We start from the raw sequence: 27,373 nt of genomic DNA, 5'->3' as shown, positions 1-27,373 counted from the left end.
ATCCCTTGCTAAGAGTTGTAGCCAAGGTGTGCTAAGCCTTGAGAAGCTACAACAGCTGGTTCAGTAGAACTCAGAGTATTCTAAGCTAAGTTATATGTACCTGGAGTACTTATGTGATCTTTCACAAGATATTCTTAGGATACGCGTGGTAAAACAACAGCAAGCTCAAATCCCAACCGCTGCTCACCAATGTGAGAAGGTGGCCTGATATGCAGCGTTCGCTATTCTAGCGACCACTATGCATCGGTCCAAACGACCCTTATGGTGATTGGTTGTAAGTCAACCTTAGACCAGCTATCCTAGTAGCGTGGATACGAGCAGTCTTCGGGCTAAACTCTAGAGGGCGTGTTAAGCCAGCTGTTATACCATCACATACCCCTTGAACACCAAGTGAAAGGACACCACACAAGTGTTATGAAAATAAACAGTGTATTTATTAGAATCACAACAGCCCTGTACTCTTTATGAGGACAGGGTACTAAGCACAGAACAAAACTCTTATGAAAATACTTCAAGTGCACAGTTAAAACAAATGCCCGAGGGCACGGAAAGTTCTAGTGGTCTCGGGCGGACCCGATAAGGCAAGTCGGAAGCGAGGGACTCAGGATCCTTAAGTAAGGAGGCTATGCAGGCACTGAAATGCCGAAGTTACCTAGCCACGAGGGCTGCGGCTGCACAAGTCTTACAGGCGTCGGGGGTCTTCGCGGATGAGCCAGGAACCGGAAGAAAGGAGTTGCTGGCCGGCGACCAGTGATGAATAATTCGTAGAGATCCAAGCCTGGATCAGAGATCGTTGATACCTGAAAGCAGAGGGGACCAAGTTCGTACTACTAGCCAGTAGTCAGAGGGTACCAGGAAGGCACCGGATGGCCGTCACCTCGACTAGGTGAGTGGGCGACGCTAGGCTCTGCAGTCTCACGGACCAGGAGGCGTTGTCGGCGACCAGGATGGAGGTGCGAGCTGTCCCACGAAGGTTGATGCTGTCGGCGTCGCTGGGCCCAGGATTGGGGCAACAAGCCTTGGCAGATTTCAGGGCCACGTGGTGGGCCTAAAATGGCGTCTGGAGTGGACCAAGAGGGTCCGGGGTGCTCCTCTCGCAGAAGGGAGCAAAGGCCAGTCTGGAGCAACCAGACCAGCAGTGTTGGTTGTCGGGTGTCGTCAAGGAAGGGCACAAGCCAGCGGCGAGTGACCAGACAACGTGCTGAGCGGCAAAGAGCAGAAGGGCTCCACGCAGATCGTGGAGATGCTGGGAGGCTGCACTTCGGTGTTGGAGCTGCTCAGGGTCGGGGCTTCTCGGACCCCAGAGCACTCACCAGAGAATTCCTTCGGTGGTCGTGCTGGTTAAGAAAGCGTGCAGGTTTTGATGATGGCCGGTCCCTCGAGGTCTCGTCGCACCCACAAATCTCAGCTGAGCTGACGACGTGGGTAGAGGTCAGAGGTGCCAGGGAAGCCGGTTCTCGTCGAGCTGGGCCGTCGGATTCCTGAGGAAGGACTTGCAGCAAACTGCAGAGTTCTTAGATGGTGCCTGCGGGTGCAGGGTGACTACTCCTTAGCCACAAGGGAGAAATCTTGAGAAGAGTCTCGAATGTCCTTTCGTAGAAAGTAGTTCTTGATTCAAAGATGATCTAATTTGGAAGGGTCCCCGCTCCGGCCTTTATCCTAAAGAAAGGGGTGGGTACGTGACTAGGTCCTGCCCTAGGGGTGGGACCAGGAAGGGGGGTAGTTACATCCCTCTCCCCTGCCGGACTTTCCCCAGGTCAGGGGCTGCGCGCCCCTGGAACTGGTTCTAACCGGCAGATGCGTAGTGAGCACCGGGGTGCCACTCCGCAGTCACCTTCTCGCAAAGCCCTACCTACCCAGAATACACAAACCCTGTCTGGGACGGTGCGAACACCGCCCTGGACAGGAAACCCTTTGTCCAAGCTCTCCTCGCTGGAAGGACTCCCAGCAGCAGGAGGTCAGACTCGTGTCTGTGGTGGCAGCATCCATTTTGTGGAGCTGAGGCTTTAGTTAACTTTAACCGGGGTTCACAGTTACGTACATGTCGTGTCCCTCTAGAAGGGCGGAATGCTAACCTCGTCGCCAGAATTGGTGAGGGGGCAACATCCCGATTCGTATGACACCTTACTCGACATGTCTTGATAACGCTATACCGAAGTTACCGATATGATACGCGTTATCATGGAACAGCCATTGGGTCTTGGTTCCGCAAGCTGCAACCGGGCTCGGCTCGTGCCAGAGCCCAATTCACACGGGTCCATGCACTCTGCCTTCAGGATTGTCAAGGCCTGCCATAGGAGTGACTGATAGGAACCCCGGTGTCCATTGTGAGGTTAGATATAGGGATACTATACCTAAAGCAATGGGCGAGTACGCTACGTTGCCCCAGCTGTCGTGCAGCCAGTTGTGTCAGATTTAGATGGCCATCCAGGGGTGGCATAATACATGCTTCAGACCCTGGTAGGCCCTGGGTACACCGATGCCCTGAGTTACAGGGTCTGACAAGGTGGCCCAGTTCCAATTGGGTAATGCACCTAAGGTACACGCATCAATTTAGTGAGAGAACAGCTAGGCTGTGGGTCTGATTAGCAGGCTCACAGCCCGAGAAAGTCGTAAACCAGTGAAACAAAAGCAAAAAGTCCGGGTGATCATAGGATTGCAGACCCTACTCTCCTACACATGCCAGAAAGTTACTCTGCAGAAACAAGCGGAGGAAAAAGGAACACGTGTAAAAGAATTTGCTTGCGGATGTTCGGTTTAGCATGAATTTTATATGGGGGCTTCTTATAAGATTGTTTTTATCTTGTTTCTCACTTTGGTATGTGTTGACACCCATAAAACATTCAATTTAAATGAAACAAAACACTTGTGGGACACCCCCGCGCCGCACGGCCACCAGCTGCTGCATGTGTTCCCCTCTGCCTGCCTTCTGCCTCGCCGCCGGCCTCGCTGACGCCGTGGTCGCTCCCCTCTGGTTTCCCAGTTGTTTTGCCCTAAATTTGTGCTTGTCTGTTTCTGCCGTCTGCTCGCGTATTTTGCTGTTTTTCCTTGTTTTGCCCGTAATTTGTGCTTGTCTGTTTCTGCCGTCTGCTCGCGTATTTTGCTGTTTTTCCTCGTTTTGCCCGTAATTTGTGCTTGTCTGTTTCTGCCGTCTGCTCGCGTATTTTGCTGTTTTTATTTGTTTTGCCCTAAATTTGTGCTTGTCTGTTTCTGCCGTCTGCTCGCGTATTTTGCCGTTTTTATTTGTTTTGCCCTAAATTTGTGCCTGTTAATTTCTTTGTATCCCCTGTGCCGTGTCCAGTTTCCTTCCTGATTGGCCGCCTACCTCGCCGCCCTCCGCTCTCGCTTCCCGCCACCGACATTGGCCCCGCCCCTTTTTCCTCTTCTGTTCCCTCCCCGCTCCCGCCTCCCAGCTGCTCCGCCCACCCGCGCACTTCGCCTTAAATGGCGACCGTGCGGACACGCAGCGGTCACGCGCAGCGGGCGCGCCGATTGTGCGCCGAAGGCGCGCCAAAGGTAAGCCCGTCTACGCCCGTCCGCGACCGGATCGCGACCAGCGCCAGGACCCCTGGCCCACGAAGACCCCGACCGACCCGCCTGACGTACTCCGCCGCCACCCTCACCGCTCTCAACACCGGCCGACTCCCAGAATGCCATCAAGCCTCTTCACGACGTACCCACGGACCCTTCAGCTGCCACGCCTGCAAGTTCACCTGCATCCGGACCTGCCTCGCACCAGCACCCACCAAGCCGAACACCAGCAGTACCCACCTCAAGTGCATCCTGCTCAACACCCGCTCCATCCACAGACATGCCATCGAACTCTGGAACCTCCTCGACACCACAGCTCCAGACGTTGCCTTCCTCACGGAGACCTGGATGAACGCCTCTTCAGCTCCCGACATCGCCATCGCCATCCCAGAGGGCTACAAGATCGTCCGGAGGGACCGAAACGCCAACCAGATGGGAGGAGGCATCGCCATCATCCACAGGAGCACCATCCGTCTCACGACCAGCACCGACAACTCCCTGACCACCGCCGAACACCTGCATTTCCAGATCCACACCAACCCGAACACCACCCTCAGAGGCACCCTGATCTACCGACCCCCTGGACCACGCACACAATTCAGCGAGGACATCGCCGACTTCGTCAGCCCACATGCCCTCCCCTCCGCTGACTACATCCTCCTGGGAGACCTCAACTTCCATCTGGAGAACAACAACGACCGCAACACCAGCACCCTGCTCGACAACCTCACCAACCTGGGACTCAAGCAACTGGTGTCCACCCCCACCCACCTCGCCGGACACACACTCGACGCTGTCTTCTCATCCAGCAAGGACATCAACTTCAGCCACACCACAGAGCTTCAATGGACGGACCACAGCTGCGTCCACTTCACCTTCAAGAAAACAACGACCCACCACCACCAGCAACAGACCGCCCGCAGAAGCTGGAACAAGATCACAGCAGACCAGCTCGCCACCTCCCTGAGCCAGCACCCTCCTGCCAGCTCAGCGAACCCCAGCCAGGCCGCCGACAACCTCACGAAGTGGATCAGCAACTGCGCGGACGAACTCGCCCCACTGAGGACCCCGCCCAGCAGACCCGGCAGCAAGAAAGCCCCATGGTTCACCGACGAACTCAAGAGCTCCAAGAAGAACTGCCGAGCCCTCGAGAAAGTCTGGAGAAGGGAACCGACACCGGACAACAGGACCTCCTTCAAACTTGCCACCCGGAAACACCACCAGCTGATCCGCGCCGCCAAGAAAACAGCATTCAAGGACCGGTTGGACAACAACGCACACAACTGCAAGGAACTCTTCAACATCGTCAAAGAGCTTTCCAACCCCAGCGCAGGAAACAACGACATCACCCCATCGCAAGACCTCTGCAACTCCCTGGCTTCATACTTCCACAACAAGATCGCGGACATACACAACAGCTTCAACAACCAACCAACGCACACCATGACCGAACAACCAACCCCACCACCACCCTCCACGCCTGGACCCCGATCAGCACCGAAGACACCATCCGCACGATGAACTCCATCCACTCCGGATCACCGACCGACCCCTGCCCTCACCACGTCTTCAACAAAGCCGACGCTGTCATCGCACCCCACCTGCGAGACATCATCAACACATCCCTCGACACCACCATCTTCCCCGAGAGCTGGAAACACGCCGAACTCAGCGCCCTACTCAAGAAACCAACAGCGGACCCCACCGACCTCAAGAATTACCGCCCCATCTCGCTCCTCCCGTTTCCAGCCAAAGTCATCGAGAAGACCGTCAACAAGCAGATGGCCGCTTTCCTCGAGACGAACGGATCCCTCGACCCCTCACAGTCCGGCTTCCGAGCCAACCACAGCACCGAGACCGCCCTCATCGCCGCCACTGACGACATCCGAGCCCTGATGGACAATGGAGAAACAGCGGCCCTCATCCTCCTAGACCTCTCCGCGGCATTCGACACGGTCTGCCACCGCACCCTAGTACGGCGCCTCAGCAACGTCGGAATCCAGGACAAGGCGCTGGAGTGGATCACCTCCTTCCTCGACGGGAGAACACAGAGAGTCCGCCTACCACCGTACAAGTCAGAGGCCACCGAAGTCATCTGCGGCGTCCCCCAAGGATCATCTCTGAGCCCCACCCTCTTCAACGTCTACATGAGCCCCCTCGCGGCCATCGTACGCAAACACAACCTCAGCATAATCTCCTACGCCGACGACACCCAGCTGATCCTCTCCCTGACCAACGACCCCGCCGCCGCCAGAGCCAACCTGCACGAAGGGATGAAAGAGGTAGCCGAGTGGATGACGACCAGCCGCCTGAAACTGAACTCGGACAAGACGGAGGTCCTCATCCTGGGCTCCTCTCCCTCCGCCTGGGACGACTCCTGGTGGCCTCCCGCCCTGGGCACCGCACCCAAACCGACAGACCATGCACGCAACCTGGGCTTCATCCTGGACTCCTCCCTCTCCATGACCAGGCAAGTCAACAACGTCTCCTCGGCATGCTTCAACATCCTACGCATGCTACGGAAGATCTTCTGGTGGATCCCCACCGAGACCAGGAAGACCGTCACCCAGGCCCTCGTCACCAGCCGACTGGACTACGGCAACGCCCTCTACGCCGGGACCACCGCCAAGCTCCAGAAGAGACTCCAGCGGATCCAGAACGCCTCAGCCAGACTCATCCTCGACATCCCACGAACCAGCCACATCTCCGGACATCTGCGAGACCTTCACTGGCTCCCCGTCAACAAAAGAATCACCTTCCGCCTCCTCACCCACGCACACAAAGCCCTACACGACCAAGGCCCGAGCTACCTCAACAGCCGAGTCAACTTCTACGCTCCCAAACGCCACCTCCGATCAGCCAACCACGCCCTCGCCGCCGTCCCCCGCATTCGAAGAGCGACTACAGGAGGAAGGTCCTTCTCCCACCTGGCCGCCAAGACCTGGAACTCCCTCCCGACCGACCTGCGCCTGACCCAAGACCACCTCTCCTTCAGCAAGAAGCTGAAGACCTGGCTGTTCGAGCAGTAGCGGCTCCCCCCCCCTCCAGCGCCTTGAGACCCCACGGGTATGTAGCGCGCTTTATAAGTGTCACTGATTGATTGATTGAAAGTAAACCCAGTTTAAAGGTGTGAATGCTGTCCAAAATAAAGAGTAGGAAAAACTAAGTGGCAACATTTTTCCCAAAAACTTGCCCCTCTCCAGCTTAAATCATAACTGCTCTTCAGACTTTGTGATAGTTAAAGGAATGTGGGCTGCCTTTTTTGTGGTAGGAACCATCTGTTAGTGCACCTCCTTATTTGGAATCCCTTTTTTGTTTAAACAGTGCACAGTTTTATAATAATTATCGTACAAATGTGAAGCCTTGCAATCAGTTACATTTTAATACTTGAGTAAAATTAACACTTGTCCATTTATTAAAATTAGTGATTGCAATCTGTGCCATTATTAACTTTTACTACTTGTCTAGTCAAACAAATAGCACGTTCCTCCAGGCAACACCTCTCTGTCTATAAAGGCTTCAGCGTCTACATGTGTCTTTAGCCTTCCCCTCCTACGTACAGGTTGTTGTCACAGGGTTCTTTGGTGGCTGATGACTTAAATTTAGGAAAAATAATATTTTATGCAACACACAATCTCTTTTCAGATAATTATGTTACAAGCAGTGCCTGGTTTACAGTGATCAACTGGATCCAGTGTACTTAGCAGTGCAAACATGAGGATAAATCCTATCAATGAAAGAATGCTTTTAACTTAAGTTGGCCATGCAGGTATAACTTACCTCCCCCTTTGGAGAGATTGCGGTCGCTCACTGGGTTCACTCTCTTAGGCAAATGCATGGGTTCATCTGGAGCCCTACCACTATAAAACTTCACCAGCCACCACTGAGTCAGACGCCTTGTAGGTTAACTTGAGGATCTTTTCAGCTTCACGCAGGAAGGTCTTAGTGCCAAATGACAGCTCCACCGAACTTCCGGGACAGTGGTCATGCACACGCCACTTTTCTCTTCTAACACACTGTTTGCTACCTCTCACATTTTGTTTGCTTTAGATACTTGCACAAGTGCCACCATTGCCTACGTAACGTTTGTTCTTGTGCTTGAGTGTCTGCCATTTATTGCAGTATTATACCTCTAATTGCACTTTGTTTTCTCTTTTAACCTGCACACGTCACTTTTTCCTCCTGTATTGCACCGTTTGCTACCTCATGTATTTTGTTGCTCACAATTGTCAATTTTGCCTCATGTAACTTAACGTTTGCTTTTGTAATGTGCTCACTTGTAATTTTCTCCTCATGTATCATTACTGTTCCTATTGTGAAGCGCTCTGACGCCTTCGGGTAAAGTCTGCGCTATATAAAAACACATAAATAAATAAACTTAATGGTTAATTGTTAGTCTGCTCTCAGCTCGAGTGGACGAGAGTGACTGCTAAAATGTTACAATTGGTCTGCCCCGGCCATCGGCCTCATTTCGTACCTGGCTGCATATTTCCAGTGGCGCCGCGCAGCTTTGACACTAATTAGTCACGGGGCGGGACCTGCCCTCAGAGGTTGCTAATGGCTGTGCACACCATGGGGGGCTAGGACTCAGTGTCAGTGTTCCCACAGGCATTGGGGATCCCACTGTGAATTAAGGCATTCCTGGCAGGCACACACCCAACTGCAGACCAGAACTAAGTGACTAATTGTCATGACATACACAATTAAAAATGCGCGTTAGAGATGAGGTAAGGTGTGGCTGTGACATCCAAGAGAAGACCTCGCACAGCAACGCTCCTTCGCAGGTCAGGGCTGTCATTTAAATTATTTTCACCCCGGCCCCCTACCTGGCTAGCGTCGCGCTGGCCGCAGCCTCTGCCTGTCCCGCTTGCGGCTAACAGAACTCTGAGCTGCAGGCCAGGCCCGCCCAGGCCCCAGACCTCAGGGTAGGTGAGTCTGTGTGAGGTGAGTCTGCGTCCGAGTCTGACTCCTAGTCCGACGGTCCAGCCTGCTATTCTATCACATCCGCACACTTGTACTTTGCAGGTTTGAATCCGATGTTCGTAAAATGTATGCACATTTCAATCCTGTTATATAGTCATATAATGCATTCATAACGATATTTCAAAACTGAAAAGTAGGAGAATTTGAAAAAATATGTGGGAAGTATTTTCACCATTGACTTGACTTGTATTGAAGCAGAAGGAATTTAAGGAGGGAGACCGTTTCAAAAATCGGAAGTCTCCCTTCAGAATCGGGTCGGGTGGCACGTATAAATAATGTGCAATGGGCAGCACTTAAGATAAAAGCTATATAAGCTTGAAATCGTTCAGTAATCATGTATGTCATTTTGGGGCGCATCGGTCGGGTTCTTTTGCAGGGGGTGGTGGCTGGTGCATTAGGTTGAAAAAACCATGAGTACTTTACGAGGCCTGTATTTTTCCTGACTCCTGATGGTTTTGTTCCAGGCAGGGTGTAACACAGGCCCCCGCAGTGCGGGTGGCCCCGAGCTGAAGGGGGCCCCTCAGCACAGTACTCTCTTCCGAGAGCTCGAGCTGGGGGCTGCGAGGAGGGTAGAGAGCAGGTGGACGTGTCCTGAAATGAGCCAGGTGGAGAGGACGAGGGGCAGAGACAGATCGGGGGCGAAGCCTTGGAGGGGAGAAAAGGATAGGAAAGTCTGAGAGGGGAGAGGAGGTGATGGTGAAAGAGACAGACCGGAAAGGGTGATCAGTGAACAGAAGGCAGGTCACAGAGGTCCCGAAGAGCATGAAGGAGCTGATTGACATAGAACGAGAAGGGTAAGAGAGGCGAGGAGAGAGAGGTGGATGGAGAGGAGACAGCAACGCAGAGAGAGAGGGAGTGGCCGCCCATTACAGAAGTCACTGTAATTGTATTTATATAGCGCTTACTACCCCTGACGAGGCGGCGAATAAGGAGATCGGGGAAGAGTGAATAAAAAAAGATACTCAGGAAAGATGTGCTGAGAAAGTGAAGAGTGTTGTAGAAAGGGCAGAGAGAGAAATAAAGGTCGACACTCAAGAGCTGATAAAGGAGAAACAGAAGAGTTGGCACTGATGAGAGAGTGTACAGGATGAAGAAAGAGATGAGGGAATAAGACTACAGATAGAGGGAATGACATAAAAAGCTGCAGGGGCGAGGGCACCGAAGAATTGGGACTGGGAGAGAACAAGGAGAAGTGAGGGACTCGGAAAGAGAGACGGAGAGGGATGGATGGAGACAAACAGGGAGTGTGAGAGGAAGTGATTGAGAAAAAGACGAGTGAGTACAGGGTGGGTGGAGGAGACGGACTAGAGGGAGTGATGAACAGAGAGAGGCAGCAACAGAGAAAGAGAATGATGGGGACAGGAGTGGACATAAGTGATGGAGAAGAGACCTTTGTGTGGTCAAGAACGGAAAGAAAAGAGTGCAAGAGATAAAGATGGAAGGAAATGACAAAGCGAGACACAGGGAAGAGTGAGTGTGTGATAAAAAGGAAGTGATGGAGAGACAAGGAGATGATCTGATGGAGACACACAGGGCGGAGAGTGAGTGATAAAGAGTGAGCGATGAGAGAGACAAAGAGGATAATATATGATGGAGACACAGGGAGGAGAGTGCTAGAAACAACAACAATATTATCTGATGGAGACACACACAGAGGAGAGTGAGTGATAGATAATGATTGATGGAGAGACAGCGAGGATATTTTGTGATGGAGAGCCACACAGGAGAGTGAGTGATAGGGTGGAAGTGATGGAGAGGGTGGAAGTGATGGAGAGACTCGAAGGGCATCATCTAATGGAGACTCATAGAGAGTAGAGTGAGTGATAGAGAATGAGTGATGAGAGAGACAACAAGGATATTATATGATGGAGATACAGGGAGGAGAGTGAGTGAAGAGAGTGAGTGATAGAGAGGAAGTGATGGAGACAGACACAGAGGAGATTGTCTGATGGTGTCACACATAGTGATAAAACAACAGAGTGATGGAGGGAGAGAGACAATGTGGATCTTGTATGATGGAGACATACAGGTAGGAGAGTGAGTGATAGAGAATGAGTGATGAGGGAGACAAAGAGGATATTATTTGATGGAGACACAGGGTGGAGACTGAGTGAAGAGAGGGAGTGGTGAATAGAGATATTGGCAATATTATATGATGGAGACACACACAAAGGAGAATGAGTGATAAAGAATGAGTGATGGAGACCGTGAGGATATTGTGTGATGGAGACACACACACAGAGGAGAGTGAGTGATAGAGAATGAGTGATGAGCGAGACAAAGAAGATATTATATGATGGAGACACAGTGAGGAGACTGAGTAACGAGAGGGAGTGATGAATAGAGAGACAACGAAAATATTGTGTGATGCAGAGACACAGAGAGTGAGTGATAGAGAGGAAGATATGGAGAGAGACTTGAAGATAATCTGATGGAGACATACAGGGAGGAGAGTGAGTGACAGAGCAACAGAGTGAAGGAGGGAGAGAGACCAGTTATTGTGTGATAGAGACCCACATGGAGTAGAGTGAGTGATAGCGAATGAGTGATGGAGAGAGACAGGATATTGTGTGATGGAGACACCAACAGAAGCGAGTGAGTGATTGGGCGAAGTGATGGAGATTGTCTGGTGGAGACACGCAGGGAGGATAGTGGGTGACAGACACAGTGAGGTCAATCATCTAACGACTTTTCTGGACGTATTATTAAAACACCTTCCTGAGCTCCGCCCCGTCCGGACCCCCTCTTCCGGGGCCCCCACCTACGCTCCCTGCACAGGGCCACCATGAGCCTAGAGCCGGCCCTGATGGGGTTTTTTTACACGTTGCAGAAGGTAAAATTCTACGGTTTTTAGCCTCTACTAACACCGCCTGCACAGTGGCAGCCCTGAGACTTGAATTCGGCATCCGTAGTAGTTGGGTGCTTGAATTCGGCATCCGTAGTAGTTGGCAGGATTAGTGCGTTCGGTAGCCAGTTTGGCTAGAGGGGAGGTGGGGACTCTCAGACACTTGATGAAGAATGAATTACTGGGCACCCTAAGGGAGTTCTCCTTAATTGTAAAGAATTTTAGAAGGGTTGTTGCCCTTCTACAATTGGAGAAGAGTACGCTTTTTACTCTGTCTGCCGGCCAGTTAAAATCACTTCTGAAACAAGCCTCGTGGGATCTCAGTTTTAGGTTGGACAGGGAGTCCATTCTTGCAAAGAAGGGAGTCTTTCCTCTTACTGATACTTACGTATTAAAGCATATGCAACCCTATGTCGCCTGGAACCTTTCCCATGGCATATGGCGGTTCTGGCTTCTCCTGAGGCACGATCTGCTAACCTTAAATAATCTCATGGCTAGGTGGTATGGTTATTCGAAAATTTGTAATTTTTGTAATTTGTTTACCCAGGACTGTATTCACGTTCTCTTTATATGTCCTGAACTTCGATTATTTCGGCGTAAGTGGCTGAGACAAATATGCTTGAAATTAAACATTCTTACTGCTAACTCCTTCTTACACGCTTTATATAATCCCCCCAATGAAATGTTCTGTTTTTGTATTTTTAACTTTTTTTAAAGTTTCTTAAATATTTATTAGATGGTCTTATTAACTATACTGTGCTGATTATCTTGTATTTTGGTAAAATTTGTAAATGTCTTTTGCATTTGAACGAGTATTTTGTATTGTGTATCCTTTTATGTGGACCTCTTAGGAGTTCCAAAACATAATAAAATAAACTTGTGTTGGGCATCCACGGGCTAGACAGAAGTTCACCACAGAATAGACGTATTGCTGTGGAATTGGTGGGAACTTTGTGTCCTGACTGAACTCTCGCCTGGCTGCAGTACCAGACTCCCCTCAGCTTGGTTGGTGAGAGATGGTTTGGAGGAATCAGTCAGTGAAGTGTTCCTAACCACACTCTTTGCAATTTTCTTTCTACTCTTGCTATATTTTATTGTCTTTATTTCTGTTAGTTCTGATTCTTTTCATTCATTATTACATGTATATATTGCACTTTACTTTTGATCGCTTATTTCTATTATCCTATTGTTACTTGGGAGTCTGCCATGACTAATGCATTCAGCCTACCCTTGTTGAAGTAGTGTATGAATAAAAGACATATGTGTTATATTCCATATGATTGGATTGGTATTATTAACTCGCCTTAGGGGAGTGCTGGGTTTTGGCCGTGCCTGAGGGAGTAGTGTGGGTAAGATCTGTCCTTTTGGCGAAAAGCAGATTCCAGAACAACGCCCCACATCTCATTTCCAGTCCTCACTCTCTGAAGTACCCCTTTGTCTTTTGGCTTTATTTAAGTAAGAGGACACAATGTCTCTCAACTCCCTACATAAAGCGAGGAAACCTCTCACCTCCACCTTGGACGCAGTACTGCTTTCTTCAGCTGCCCATGTCTGCAGGCTTTCCAGCTCCTTTTTCAGTCGTTCCACTTGGGCATGAATTCTCTTCTGAAAAACAATCCATGTGCTAATATTATCTAACAGCTCTTCTGCATATCAATATTTAGCTTAATTATTCCAAGCAAGCATGAATATTTCATCTGTACAGCTGCCCATATGATGCTACAGACTGCTGTTGTTGGAATAAATACTGTACGCACTGTACTCACAGATCAGTATGTCAAGAGTCCGCTTAGCCATCGGATCACTCCCCTGTAGGAATAGATTTCACACACTGTGCTAGACAGCAGAGCCGTACTATTGTCATTAATCCATGGTTATTCAAGATCCCTGATATAAGAGAGGAGCTAAGTGTACAGACTGGTTACTTTTTTGAAGAAAATGTAGGATCCGTAGACTCAGACGAAAACGATCTGGGAAGCTTACAAAGTAGTTCTGAAAGGATATGCTCTCTCGTTGAAAACGCATATGTTGCAAAACGACGGGAGATACTAACACAGCTGGAAGATGAGCTCAAGGAAGTAGAGGCAGGGTATGCACTCCACCCCTCGGAGGAGTTGATGCATGCCATGGCACTCAAAAGGGATGAATATAAATTAAAAGCCAGAGAACATATGATAGCGACGCAGACAGCTGCTCATCACAGACTTTACGAGTTGGGGGACAGGGCGGGTAAAACACTAAACTGGTTGGAATGGAAAGAGCAGGGTGCGAGGTGGGTACCTAGAATACAGGTGCCCAATGGAGACATCGTATCTTGCCCCGAAGACATAGCAAAGGCATTTGCTGACCACTTCGAGGAAGTATACTCGCCGTCAGCCACATATATAGCTGAGGAATCGCGTCAGCTTTTTGAGGAGTGTACGTTGCCTGCTCTGTCCGCTGAAGATAGGGAATCCCTGGAGGCTGATCTCTCCGATGAGGAAATTCGAACAGCCATTGGCCGAATAAAACCGGGAAAGGCTATGGGGCCTAACGGTACCCCAGTGGAATTTCTTAAAGTAACAGGCACTCAAGTGGTCCCACATCTGCGAGCCATGTATCAGGAGAACTGGGAAATGGGTGCCTTGCCCCCTGACCAGCGGCTGGCAAGTATTGTTGTCATCTATAAAACGGGCAAACCGGTGGAAGACTGTCGTTCCTATAGACCGATCTCATTAATCAACATGGAGGCGAAAGTCTTGGCGAAGGCTCTTGTCACACGGCTGGGGACGGTGGTATCCTCCGTAGTGCACCCTGACCAATCGGGGTTTATGCCAGGGAGAAATACGGCCCTTAATATTCGTCGCCTGCATAACGTGTTGGCCATGCAGGAATATTTAGAAGAAGACGATGCTATATTATCCTTAGACGCCTCTATGGCTTTTGACTCGATCGAATGGTTCTATATGTTTGAGGTATTAGTAAGAGCGGGAATGGGCCCGAAATTCATGAGATAGGTGCGATTGCTTTACACCGACATATCCGGACAGGTTAGAGTGAATAATTACACGTCCAGACTGTTTTCTCTTTGTAGAGGTACGATGCAGGGGTGCCCCCTGTCACCGTATTATTTGCATTAATGTTGGAGCCCCTAGCGACGTGGATAAGGAAAGACGTGATGACTAGAGGTCTGAGATGGTCCCCTGACTATGAAGACAGAATATCACTCTATGCGGATGATATAGTATTATATCTGACATATCCATATAGATCCATTCGGGTGGTTCTAGACATTTTTACTAACTTTGGGAAGTATTCTGGCTACGCTATCAATTGGGGCAAATCGGTATTGTACATGCTTCACGGACAGACCCCACGTCTTCCAAACGACTGCGCACTGATGGTCGCGGCAGACTGTTTTAAATACCTGGGGATCTTCGTCACGCCCGATTCGGCTCTTTTCTACAGGAGCAACCTGGCACCCTTGCTTACTCGGCTACGAGCGGATGTCCAGCATTGGAGATCCCTGCCATTGTCCCTGGTTGGCTGGGCTGCTCTCTTTAAAATACTTTCTCTCCCACGTTTCCTATATGTTCTACAGGATTGTCAGAATAGAGTTCCTGATGCCTTCTTTAGCGCAGTGGAGGGGGAGGTGCATATACTGCTATGGGATGGGGGGCTCCCAGAGTAGCGATCCACAAATTAACAAAGGGATGGTATGATGGGGGTATAGCTCTGCCAGATATTCGGCTATAATATTGGGCCTCGGAATTGGTCACGGTGAATAGATGGAAATATACCTTACCTGATGACCCAGCGTGTGCCCTAGATAGATTTCAGATGGACAGGGCAGGTTATCTAGGGGCGCTGTACTCAGCGACACGGAGAAAGCAGTTTGTAGGCCCCACCCAACATACGCTGCAGATATGGAGGCCGGCTAACTCCCGACTGGGTTGGACAAACAGACTCGCTCTTATGACGCCGCTATGGTCTGCACAAAAGCTGGGTATGCTCTGTCACCATCCCGGGTTTGACAAATGGGACATGATTGGTATCTCAGTGGTAGGAGATCTGATTAGGAAAGGCAGGATTTTGCGGTTTGAAGAGCTACAGAAAACGTTACAGCTGGCACCTAGTGAAGCCTTTCGATATTTGCAAATCAGACACGCATTGATGGCGGCGTTTCCTGATTGTGCAGATATACCAGAGTATTCTCCCCTAGAGGATCGCCTACTAGATGGACAATTGCACACAAAGGCGATCTCACCTATAGGAAGCTTAGCAATCACATGCCAGATTCCTTCGTACAGCTCAAGGAGAAATGGGAAAGAGACTTAGGGGCCATAGAAGTGGAGGACTGGAGGCAAGCGCTGATGTCTCCTAGAGAGGCTGCCATTACACTTAGATACCGACTCATACAGCTCTGAATCCTACACCGTTCATACTTGACTGGGATTACTCTAGTGAAGATTGGGTCGAGGCCAGAGGATCTATGTTTCAAGGGGTGCAGACAGAGTCGGCTAGCTTCTATCATATGATCTGGGAATCCCCATTGGTGCAGAACCGATGGGACAGGATAGTGACGCATCTGCGATCTGCCCCAAATAAGCCAATTACCTTGACGCCACGATTGGGCCTGCTGAACATATGGGAGGCTACGGATCTTACGGAGATAGAACAGCAGTTTGCAACAATGGGCTTCACGCTCTTTAAAAGAGAAATTGCTAGGGGATGGGGTGGGGCCAGACCGCCAGGAGTAGCAGTATGGATGAGGGAATTAGATAAATGCATGATTGCTGAAAAAGAAGTGTTTATCGCACGTGGGTGTCCGAAGAAATGGGATAGGAAATGGGCCAAATGGAACATGTACAGAGGAGAAATATGTGTGTCCCCAGTGGTAGAACTAGAATTACGAAGGGACAGGGATGTAGAGCGAGAAACGTAAAGATATACGCTGTTTGAATCTATTGACTAATGTGATGATACATATGATTTGTGATGTGGAATAATCTGTGTAACAGTATATAGTCTGTCATTTATGCAATAAAAATATTTTCCAAAAAAAAAAAAAAAAGAGTCCGCTTAGCCACGCTCTCCACTAGGCTGTGACGAAGGAGAACATCACCCATAATAAGAATGTGATGTCACATAGACACTTTGCTTTTTCCTACCCCTCCGTGAGTTCATTTCAGTATGTTCTTCTTAGAAGTCTTTCTCAGTGCATACAAAAGACTCATCTGCTGCAGACATGCAACGCTTCAAACACTGCCTGCACCTTATCAGGACAGGATGTCCAGCACCTACCTGAAGCTCAACTCCACCAAGACCAAGCCACAAAGAAGAACTTGTCAAAAACTGGCTCAACAAATGGATTTGAACCCCAAAATGTCACCAATGGCAAGTCACACAGATTTACACTCAGCACTGACCTCACCCTGTGGGAACACATCACCACGAAAACTAAGACTGTCTTCTACCTGCAATCCCAACTGAGTAAAAATAGATCATTCCTTCTAGATAGGGACCATATAACTGTTCTTCAAGCCCTCAGATCCATCGGAGCACTTGGTTCATTTGAAGAGCCAGGTCTGGAGGTCCTTCCTCAATTGGGGCTGCGAAGTGGACTGTCTGAAGTGGGGGCATGGTGTTTCAGGTCTTGGCGGCAAGGTAGGAGAAGGATCTTCCTCCGGTTTTGGTCTTGCTGCCAGTGACAGTTGGGCGGAATGCAGGAGTCTGTTGGGTGCATGGAATGAGAGGCAGTGGTTCAGATATGCTGGTCCGACATTGTGGAGGGACTTGAAAGAGTGGATGAGGATCTTGAAGGTTATTCTTCGTCGACTAGGAGCCAGTGGAGTTCACGCAGGTGTTGTGTGATATGGTTGTGGCGGGGGATGTTTAGAACGAGTCTGGCTGCAGCGTATTGGATGTTCTGGAGCTTCCAGGGGAGTTTCTGGGTGACGCCAGCATAGATTGCGTTGCTGTAGTCGAGTCTGCTGCTGATGAGGGCGTGGGTGACTGCTCTTATTGGATTCAGTGGGGATCTTTCAGAGCAGGCAGAGCGTGCTGAAGCCTGACAGGGAGACTAGATTGATCTGGCGGTTCATTGTCAGCGAGGATTCCAGTATGATGCTGAAGTTTCATGCGTGGTCTGTGGGTGTGAGGGGTGTTCCCAGTGCAGCAGGCCACCAGGAGTCATTCCAAATGGAGGTGATGGATCCCAGGAAAAGGACTTCTGTCTTGTCTGAGTTGAGCTTGAAAACAAAACAGGTGATGGACAGAATGTGGATCAATGTCACACATTCACCCCAGTCCAAAGATCTGGGCCCAAATCCATCGTTTTTTTGCACTCCACACCACCCTGGGTTAGACAATGGCGATATGCAAATCAGCTCTGACCCTGTGCCCCATGGGAACAGTCCAGTCCGAACTACAAAAGCCATGTCCTTCCCAGAACGGAATCAAGCATCCGAGGACCGGACCGGTTTCGAGGTAACACCTCTCATCAGCCCGGCTAGCTTGACTCCAGTGGTGTGGAGTGCCTGGGGCCCACGTCTGAGCATCCCCAGCGCACTTATGGCGGTAATTGCAAACAAAACAGGTGATGGACAGAATGTGGATCAATGTCACACATTCACCCCAGTCCAAAGATCTGGGCCCAAATCCATCGTTTTTTTGCACTCCACACCACCCTGGGTTAGACAATGGCGATATGCAAATCAGCTCTGACCCTGTGCCCCATGGGAACAGTCCAGTCCGAACTACAAAAGCCATGTCCTTCCCAGAACGGAATCAAGCATCCGAGGACCGGACCGGTTTCGAGGTAACACCTCTCATCAGCCCGGCTAGCTTGACTCCAGTGGTGTGGAGTGCCTGGGGCCCACGTCTGAGCATCCCCAGCGCACTTATGGCGGTAATTGCAAACAAAACAGGTGATGGACAGAATGTGGATCAATGTCACACATTCACCCCAGTCCAAAGATCTGGGCCCAAATCCATCGTTTTTTTGCACTCCACACCACCCTGGGTTAGACAATGGCGATATGCAAATCAGCTCTGACCCTGTGCCCCATGGGAACAGTCCAGTCCGAACTACAAAAGCCATGTCCTTCCCAGAACGGAATCAAGCATCCGAGGACCGGACCGGTTTCGAGGTAACACCTCTCATCAGCCCGGCTAGCTTGACTCCAGTGGTGTGGAGTGCCTGGGGCCCACGTCTGAGCATCCCCAGCGCACTTATGGCGGTAATTGCAAACAAAACAGGTGATGGACAGAATGTGGATCAATGTCACACATTCACCCCAGTCCAAAGATCTGGGCCCAAATCCATTGATTAGGACCCAGATCTTTTGACTGGGTTGAATGTGTGACATTGATCCTCATTCGGTCCATCACCTGTTGTTTTTGCAAACTCGCTATAAGTGTACTGGGGATGCCCAGACGTGGGTCCCAGGCACTCCACACCACTGGAGTCAAGCTAGCCGGGCTGATGAGAGGTGTTACCTCGAAACCGGTCCGGTCCTCGGATGCTTGATTCCGTTCTGGGAAGGACATGGCTTTTGTAGTTCGGACTGGACTGTTCCCATGGGGCACAGGGTCAGAGCTGATTTGCATATCGCCATTGTCTAACCCAGGGTGGTGTGGAGTGCAAAAAAACGATGGATTAGGACCCAGATCTTTTGACTGGGTTGAATGTGTGACATTGATCCTCATTCGGTCCATCACCTGTTGTTTTTGCAAACTCGCTATAAGTGTACTGGGGATGCCCAGACGTGGGTCCCAGGCACTCCACACCACTGGAGTCAAGCTAGCCGGGCTGATGAGAGGTGTTACCTCGAAACCGGTCCGGTCCTCGGATGCTTGATTCCGTTCTGGGAAGGACATGGCTTTTGTAGTTCGGACTGGACTGTTCCCATGGGGCACAGGGTCAGAGCTGATTTGCATATCGCCATTGTCTAACCCAGGGTGGTGTGGAGTGCAAAAAAACGATGGATTAGGACCCAGATCTTTTGACTGGGTTGAATGTGTGACATTGATCCTCATTCGGTCCATCACCTGTTGTTTTTGCAAACTCGCTATAAGTGTACTGGGGATGCCCAGACGTGGGTCCCAGGCACTCCACACCACTGGAGTCAAGCTAGCCGGGCTGATGAGAGGTGTTACCTCGAAACCGGTCCGGTCCTCGGATGCTTGATTCCGTTCTGGGAAGGACATGGCTTTTGTAGTTCGGACTGGACTGTTCCCATGGGGCACAGGGTCAGAGCTGATTTGCATATCGCCATTGTCTAACCCAGGGTGGTGTGGAGTGCAAAAAAACGATGGATTAGGACCCAGATCTTTTGACTGGGTTGAATGTGTGACATTGATCCTCATTCGGTCCATCACCTGTTGTTTTTGCAAACTCGCTATAAGTGTACTGGGGATGCCCAGACGTGGGTCCCAGGCACTCCACACCACTGGAGTCAAGCTAGCCGGGCTGATGAGAGGTGTTACCTCGAAACCGGTCCGGTCCTCGGATGCTTGATTCCGTTCTGGGAAGGACATGGCTTTTGTAGTTCGGACTGGACTGTTCCCATGGGGCACAGGGTCAGAGCTGATTTGCATATCGCCATTGTCTAACCCAGGGTGGTGTGGAGTGCAAAAAAACGATGGATTAGGACCCAGATCTTTTGACTGGGTTGAATGTGTGACATTGATCCTCATTCGGTCCATCACCTGTTGTTTTTGCAAACTCGCTATAAGTGTACTGGGGATGCCCAGACGTGGGTCCCAGGCACTCCACACCACTGGAGTCAAGCTAGCCGGGCTGATGAGAGGTGTTACCTCGAAACCGGTCCGGTCCTCGGATGCTTGATTCCGTTCTGGGAAGGACATGGCTTTTGTAGTTCGGACTGGACTGTTCCCATGGGGCACAGGGTCAGAGCTGATTTGCATATCGCCATTGTCTAACCCAGGGTGGTGTGGAGTGCAAAAAAACGATGGATTAGGACCCAGATCTTTTGACTGGGTTGAATGTGTGACATTGATCCTCATTCGGTCCATCACCTGTTGTTTTTGCAAACTCGCTATAAGTGTACTGGGGATGCCCAGACGTGGGTCCCAGGCACTCCACACCACTGGAGTCAAGCTAGCCGGGCTGATGAGAGGTGTTACCTCGAAACCGGTCCGGTCCTCGGATGCTTGATTCCGTTCTGGGAAGGACATGGCTTTTGTAGTTCGGACTGGACTGTTCCCATGGGGCACAGGGTCAGAGCTGATTTGCATATCGCCATTGTCTAACCCAGGGTGGTGTGGAGTGCAAAAAAACGATGGATTAGGACCCAGATCTTTTGACTGGGTTGAATGTGTGACATTGATCCTCATTCGGTCCATCACCTGTTGTTTTTGCAAACTCGCTATAAGTGTACTGGGGATGCCCAGACGTGGGTCCCAGGCACTCCACACCACTGGAGTCAAGCTAGCCGGGCTGATGAGAGGTGTTACCTCGAAACCGGTCCGGTCCTCGGATGCTTGATTCCGTTCTGGGAAGGACATGGCTTTTGTAGTTCGGACTGGACTGTTCCCATGGGGCACAGGGTCAGAGCTGATTTGCATATCGCCATTGTCTAACCCAGGGTGGTGTGGAGTGCAAAAAAACGATGGATTAGGACCCAGATCTTTTGACTGGGTTGAATGTGTGACATTGATCCTCATTCGGTCCATCACCTGTTGTTTTTGCAAACTCGCTATAAGTGTACTTGGGATGCCCAGACGTGGGTCCCAGGCACTCCACACCACTGGAGTCAAGCTAGCCGGGCTGATGAGAGGTGTTACCTCGAAACCGGTCCGGTCCTCGGATGCTTGATTCCGTTCTGGGAAGGACATGGCTTTTGTAGTTCGGACTGGACTGTTCCCATGGGGCACAGGGTCAGAGCTGATTTGCATATCGCCATTGTCTAACCCAGGGTGGTGTGGAGTGCAAAAAAATGATGGATTAGGACCCAGATCTTTTGACTGGGTTGAATGTGTGACATTGATCCTCATTCGGTCCATCACCTGTTGTTTTTGCAAACTCTGAGTTGAGCTTGAGGCAGCTGTATCATCCAGATGGCGACGGCTTCCATCCCTTTGTGGAAGTTGTTCTTGGCGACTGTGGATTCATTGGTATGGGACAGGATGAGCTAGGTGTCGTCAGCGTAGGAGACGATGTTGAGTCCATAGTTCCTGAAGGTGGCTGCAAGTGGCGCCATGTAGACGTTGAAGAGGGTAGGGCTCAGGGAGAAGCCCTGTTGCACTCCGCAGCTGATATTTGTAGATTCTGGGAGGTACGGTGGTAGTCTGACCTCTGTATTCGGCCAGTGAGGAAGGAGTAGATCCAGTCCAGGGCTTTGTCGTGGATGCCGGCATCATGGAGTCTTGTGCTTAGGGTGCTGTGGGAGACAGTGTTGAATGCCGCTGGGAGTTCCAGGAGGATGAGGGCCTCGGTTTTGCCCCGGTCGACGAGGGAGTGGATGCCTTCGGTGGCAGCAAGGAGGGAAGCCTCAGTGCTGTGGTTACTTGGGAAACCGGATTTGGCAGATGCCCAGGACGTGGTTGGCTTCAATGAAATCGGCAAGCTGGGCGTTGAGCAGCCCTCAGCTTGTAGTGCCAGAATTTAAAATGACGTTATGGCCCCCTGGAATCAATTAGGCAGGAAACAAAAGGGAGAGAGCAACAGTTATTTTCCACCAAGACACCAAAACTTCAGTTCTATGCATACATTTGACCCAAAGGACTTTTCCTTCCTATGTTCTTCCCGGATCATGTTTCCTCCTCTTTACTTCCCTCTAACCCAATGGAACTGCATGACCTAACCCTGCATTCAACATAAATGCAAGTTGTATTCCTAACCTTTACGCTTCATCAGCACAAATCCTATGCAACTCAGGTAGGTGGTGCAGCATACATTAGTTAGGATTGCATCATAGGGGCGTAGCATCTGTAAATTATTTATTGCCTTTTTGGCAAACAGCTAGCAAAATGTCGATCTACAATAACAATGCTTTATTTTGCAGAAAATTAGTTTGGCATTATATACTAGAATGTTTAGTATATCAAATGGTTGAAAACACTGTTCCCAATATAGCATAAATATAGCAAAATGTACACTTCAAAAACAAACATGTTTAGCTCAAGGTTCTGTAAAATATCACATAAAAACTTTTTATAACCAGAAATTTGCAGTTTGCTGCACCTACGTAAACATAAAAATACTAGTACATAACTGGGAAAGTCTGCTGAAAATTATATTATTTTGTTCCTGTTTTCCCTCTTTCCTCTTTAAAAAGCTTGTAAACATTTAAGGCAGTACACAATCTAAGTTTGTCATGCACTTGGCAGCGGCACGAGGATGGGTCTTGGCCAAGTTTGTTACGAACATGTGGTACATTTTGCACTATTTATAGATTAAATAAATGTTGGTTATTTGCATGGCTTACTCCAGCACAAACACACACTCCACATCTTGAAATGCTTTCATAAGTTTATCTCAGAGGATTGTTAGGTCAAGGAGTCCTTCCTTTACAAATCAGTCTTTAACAATTTGATTTAAGGCATCAGATAAGGGTCATTTGCCAGGGATGCCATGATGTTCAGCTACAGACCACTAAAAATAAGCTTCAAGGAGCACTCCGTTCTATTTGTTTTATAATCACCTTATTTTTCTAATTGAACCAGGCGTGCTATTGAGGCTAGCACACTGTCCTTGTGTGCCTATAACTAGTGAAATCAGACCTCAAGTTTTTCAACCTGGCCTCTGTGCACTGTTGCCTAAAACTAAAAGTCATAACATTTATGAACGGAGTTTAAACTCTGATATTGTAATTTTCCTACATATAAAATGACAATGATTAAACAATACATTATTCAAACATCTGAAATATCCTTATAAATTGTACATATTTAATTTGTTGGATTCACAAATCAATTGCTTCAATACATTTTCTTGTTTTACATCACAGAGTGAATGTTTTTTATGAGAACCGCCCAATGCATTTCAGGCCCCATCGGCCCTTCTCCAGGGGCTTGATCTGTGAACAAAATAAACAAGCTTTCATTTTAAACAGAACCCATGTTCGTGTAAGGCAGTCTGAGAATTCTATACATTGAAAATCAAATGAGGATTGTTCTGTTGTATCCATGCTGGTTTAACACTTGGTGCGTGAGAACTCAAATAAATAAATAATTGTGGTAGGTTTTGTTTTGTTTTTCTGCGAACCCCTTCCCTCGACACCTGAGACTGAACTACTTTGTCTGGTGCCCGATGGAGCTACCTGGTTTAGCTATAGGGGAGAAGGACCGTGGATTTCCTCCTTGGTCGTCACCTACCCAGTCGGTCTTTAGACAGACTTCCTCTCGTCTCTACGGTTGTCTCTGCCCTTATCCTCACTTTCTCACCTCACCTACCCCCCACTTCTTTTCTCTCTCCTTTCTCTCCTCTCCTAACGTATTGCAAACTGTTCGTTGCAAGGTATATTTGTTGATGTTTTTCTGTTATACTGTTAAACCACATTGTTGCATTTCCTTTCGTCCCTCCTGCTGTCTCCTCCCGCATCCTCCCTCTTTTTATGTCTCTCCTTCTCCCTTCTCTCAATGTGTTGAGACTTAACCTTTTTTTTGTCTGATGCTTGATAGAGCTACCTGGTTTAGCTATAGGTGCGATGGGCCGTGGATTCTCTCCTTGGTCTTCACCTTACCCTGTCGGTCCTTAGACAGATCTCTTTTCGTCTCTCCATATTGTCTCTTCCCCTATCCTCCCTTTCTCACCTCCCCTGCCCCCTCCCCTACCTCTCTCTCTCCTTTCTCCCTTCCTAATTGTTTTGCCTATTCTTTTTTGGGGATTTATTGTGTAATTGTTGAACTTTTTCTGTTACATTGTTGATTCTCATGTAAAGCAATCTGATACCTCCCGGTCTAGCCAGCGCATTATAAAACTCTTTAAATAAAATAAATAAATGAATAAAGCGCTCGAATGAGAGAGTTGCGACCCGAGGTGGGTTATAAGGCAGATAAACTAAATATACTCATGCAGCGTTAAAGGGCCCGAATAACATGTTCATGTCCAACAAAACCACAGTTCAAAAAGGTGGTGACTTTGGTGCGCCATGTTTCTAGACACGTGACTTAGTGCTAGTACCAAAAGAAAGAACGGCGAGAGTAGAATCTGCAGGTACGAACCTTCCGCTCCGTGCTGGTAGACAATAGTGTGTTTAAGATCTATAAAAAATCACAATATGATTTCTATATTGGTCATTAATAGTGTTCTATTGCCTCAATAAAAGACAATCTAAATCGCACGGACAACTCTGTAAAATTCAAATTGATATATACACAGACCAAGAAAAAACAATAGCGCTTGTGTGTCCCCAAGTGAAATGGAACCATAAAACAAACAGTGAAAAACATGTAACGTGTACAGCTTGGTTTCAACACATTTTTTAAAAAGGCAACCAAAGATTAACTTAATAATGATTCCAGCTTCTGTGTACAATAGTCAGAGCTGTTAAACTGGTTCACTTTCAAACAGAGTCGACCGTGTTTCGACCCCTTTACAAGGGATATGGGGACAATCTAATGATCAGAAAAAGAAAAGAAGGCTAAATGTCAGCTAGGATCCTTAAAAAAGGACTTAGATGGAATAATGAGTACCTGATGGCGATTGTTCAGCCTCGTGAGACAGTGAAATAAGTGAGACACCGGTAAAGTGAGAAAGGAAAATGGAATACTCATACGGGGACCCAGTCGGGTGCTGCACATGTGAGAATACAAAAGTGGTATTGATCAGTAAACTGAAGATTGACGTTTGGGTTATTAATGAACTGTGGGTTATCGAGAAACTGGTTGTCTTACCCCCGTACGAGAGACAAATCACCTCAGCAGATCTCCCAGGCTCTCGTTTCCTCAGCAGGAAGCACTGCTGCGTCATAGGAACACTGTCCACACAAGAGATTTACCAACTCGTCTGAGAAACCAGCAAGACATTGCCATCTTCTGGAGTGCAGCAAATCATGTTGCCTTTTCCTCAAAGGTCTAAAATATTATTATTATTTAGGATTGCTATGATGTAGCAAGTTGGATATATTTTCATTTGAACGTGTGCAAAGACATTGCACTTCCTCTAAAATGACTGACAAAATATAAACAGATTAATTTGCGCATATCAGAGTTGCTCGGTAAACAAGTACTGAAGTGGATGCCTGCCTGTGCCCAGGGGGGACAGTGGAGTGTAACCGATCATGAATTCATTCAAGTGTGTGCCTGCATGTGCCCCGGAGGCACTAGGAAGTACATGCTTTGTTGGGAGCACAGAGTAGGAATAAAAGGCAGTTGGAGGATCTCCACAAGATGATAGCTTGCAAAGCCCACAGCACTCGGGCAGCACTGTAACTTTAAAGCCAGGGTAGAGGTCGCTCTTGTAGTGACTGCAGGCTGAGATGATTAAAAGGAGTTCCACCAAAGCGGATAAACACACTTCTTTGCCAATAGGAAACAGATATGAGAAAGACACAGAAACTGAAGAAAAGTAAGTGGCAAGCACAGGAACCAATGGAAAGCGAGGGCAGGCACAGCGCAAGCGCTGTGTAGGCAAAACCTAACCAGCTTTTGCAATGCAATCAGTCTAACATTTGTGAAAATTAGAGCTGTTGGCGTTTAAAATGGCAATGTTTTTTTACTTTTGTTTTTAGGTCATCAGCTATGCTTTCAAGGAGACAGGAGATGGGCACACGCAGCATGCCGGAATCAGATCAGGTCGCACCCGCTCCGACTGTGAACTGTTACCGCGCACACCCACACACGCACTCACACACGCACACACATGCGCACAAACCCCCTCCCCCCCACTCACCGGGCTCTTTCCGCTGCGACAGGCTCCTTCACTCCGTCGCATCACCTGGCACACGCAGCTCTGCCTGGAAAGTAAAGGTACAGCCTACCACGCTGGTTGTTACGTCAGCCCGCTCGCGCACGCACCCAGCGTTCTTATCAGCTAGAGGGACCGTCATACAGAAAGGTGACGATTCGCTGCTAGTTTTTCCAATTCCAAGGGACGACATTTGAACGAACTGCAATAACATACTTTTTAGCCTATCAGTTAACGGAATACCGGAAGGGTTATGTAAATTGTAAATAAAAATGTAAATTGATACTTGTATAGCGCACTACTCACCCGCAAGGGTCTCAAGGCGCTTGTACGAATACCGCTGTGGAACCCATCCTGGCTTTACCTGTGAGGCGTCCACTCCTGGGCACCCCCAAGGTGGAGGCCAGGCATCCTTAGCGTTGCGGGGGCCGTTGTGGAGATTAAGCAAGCTATTGCCCAGAGTTGCAGAGTGGACTCCATGATTGGAATAGGCACCGAGGCGAGAATTATCAGGTCCGTGGAATTTTGAGCCCAAGACCCGCCGAGGCGGGGAATTGAATCCTGGTCCCGGGCTAGACCTCTGCATCAGGGTCTGCCGCTCTAATCATTGAGCCACACTTCTCCACTTACAGAGCCACACTTCTCCATGTACAGATGTGCTTCATGCTTATCATTGAAGAGAAACATTCACAGCCGTCTTCATACCAAATAATTTGAGCAGGTCTCGCAGGCGTGTTTTTTTGTTTTTTGCATTTCACTGCCGCTTTTTTTTCGCAGTCCTTCCTTTCCTTCTCGCAGCCGCTTTCTTTAAAAGGCAGGAGCCGCGGCAGCCTGCAAGAGTTTGTGTGTGGTATTCAGTTCAGGGACAGAGGCGGGAGCTCTACGCGCGGAGCTGTCAGAAGAGGCGAAAGTCGCTCCCTGCCCCTCATCCCTGTCTATATGCGCAGAGGTGCAGAGAGCGTCTTTGTGTCTGAGCATCTGCCGGCACAGCCCTTGACCTTCCCCGCCTGGGCTCTGAGCGCGGGATGCTCCCTCAGGAAACACGCTGAGCCGGCTCAGGTGTGCATCAGGAGGCGCAGCTGTTTACCTGCAGCGAGGGGAGGACGGGGAGAGGCACACAGCACCTCAGAGCTCCGGAGTAGCCGCCCCACCAGCAGCAA

The 27,373-nt window shown here is 49.2% G+C and overlaps 1 protein-coding gene across 1 annotated transcript in view; it reads right to left on the bottom strand.

Moving 5' to 3' along the window:
• Positions 1–27,373, bottom strand: part of LOC147717702 (E3 ubiquitin-protein ligase TRIM39-like) — a 429,018-nt gene that overhangs the window by 362,677 nt on the left and 38,968 nt on the right. The window contains exon 2 of the mRNA XM_086924489.1: positions 12,869–12,964. Within this exon, the coding sequence (XP_086780615.1) occupies positions 12,869–12,964 (96 nt within the window). The remainder of the gene's footprint in view (positions 1–12,868; positions 12,965–27,373) is intronic.

The sequence above is a fragment of the Lissotriton vulgaris genome, chromosome 5 (assembly GCF_964263255.1).
Source record: "Lissotriton vulgaris chromosome 5, aLisVul1.2, whole genome shotgun sequence".
NCBI classification, from domain to species: Eukaryota; Metazoa; Chordata; class Amphibia; order Caudata; family Salamandridae; genus Lissotriton; species Lissotriton vulgaris.
Note: the sequence above shows the minus strand (reverse complement) of the source record. Positions and strands in the feature narration are given on the sequence as shown.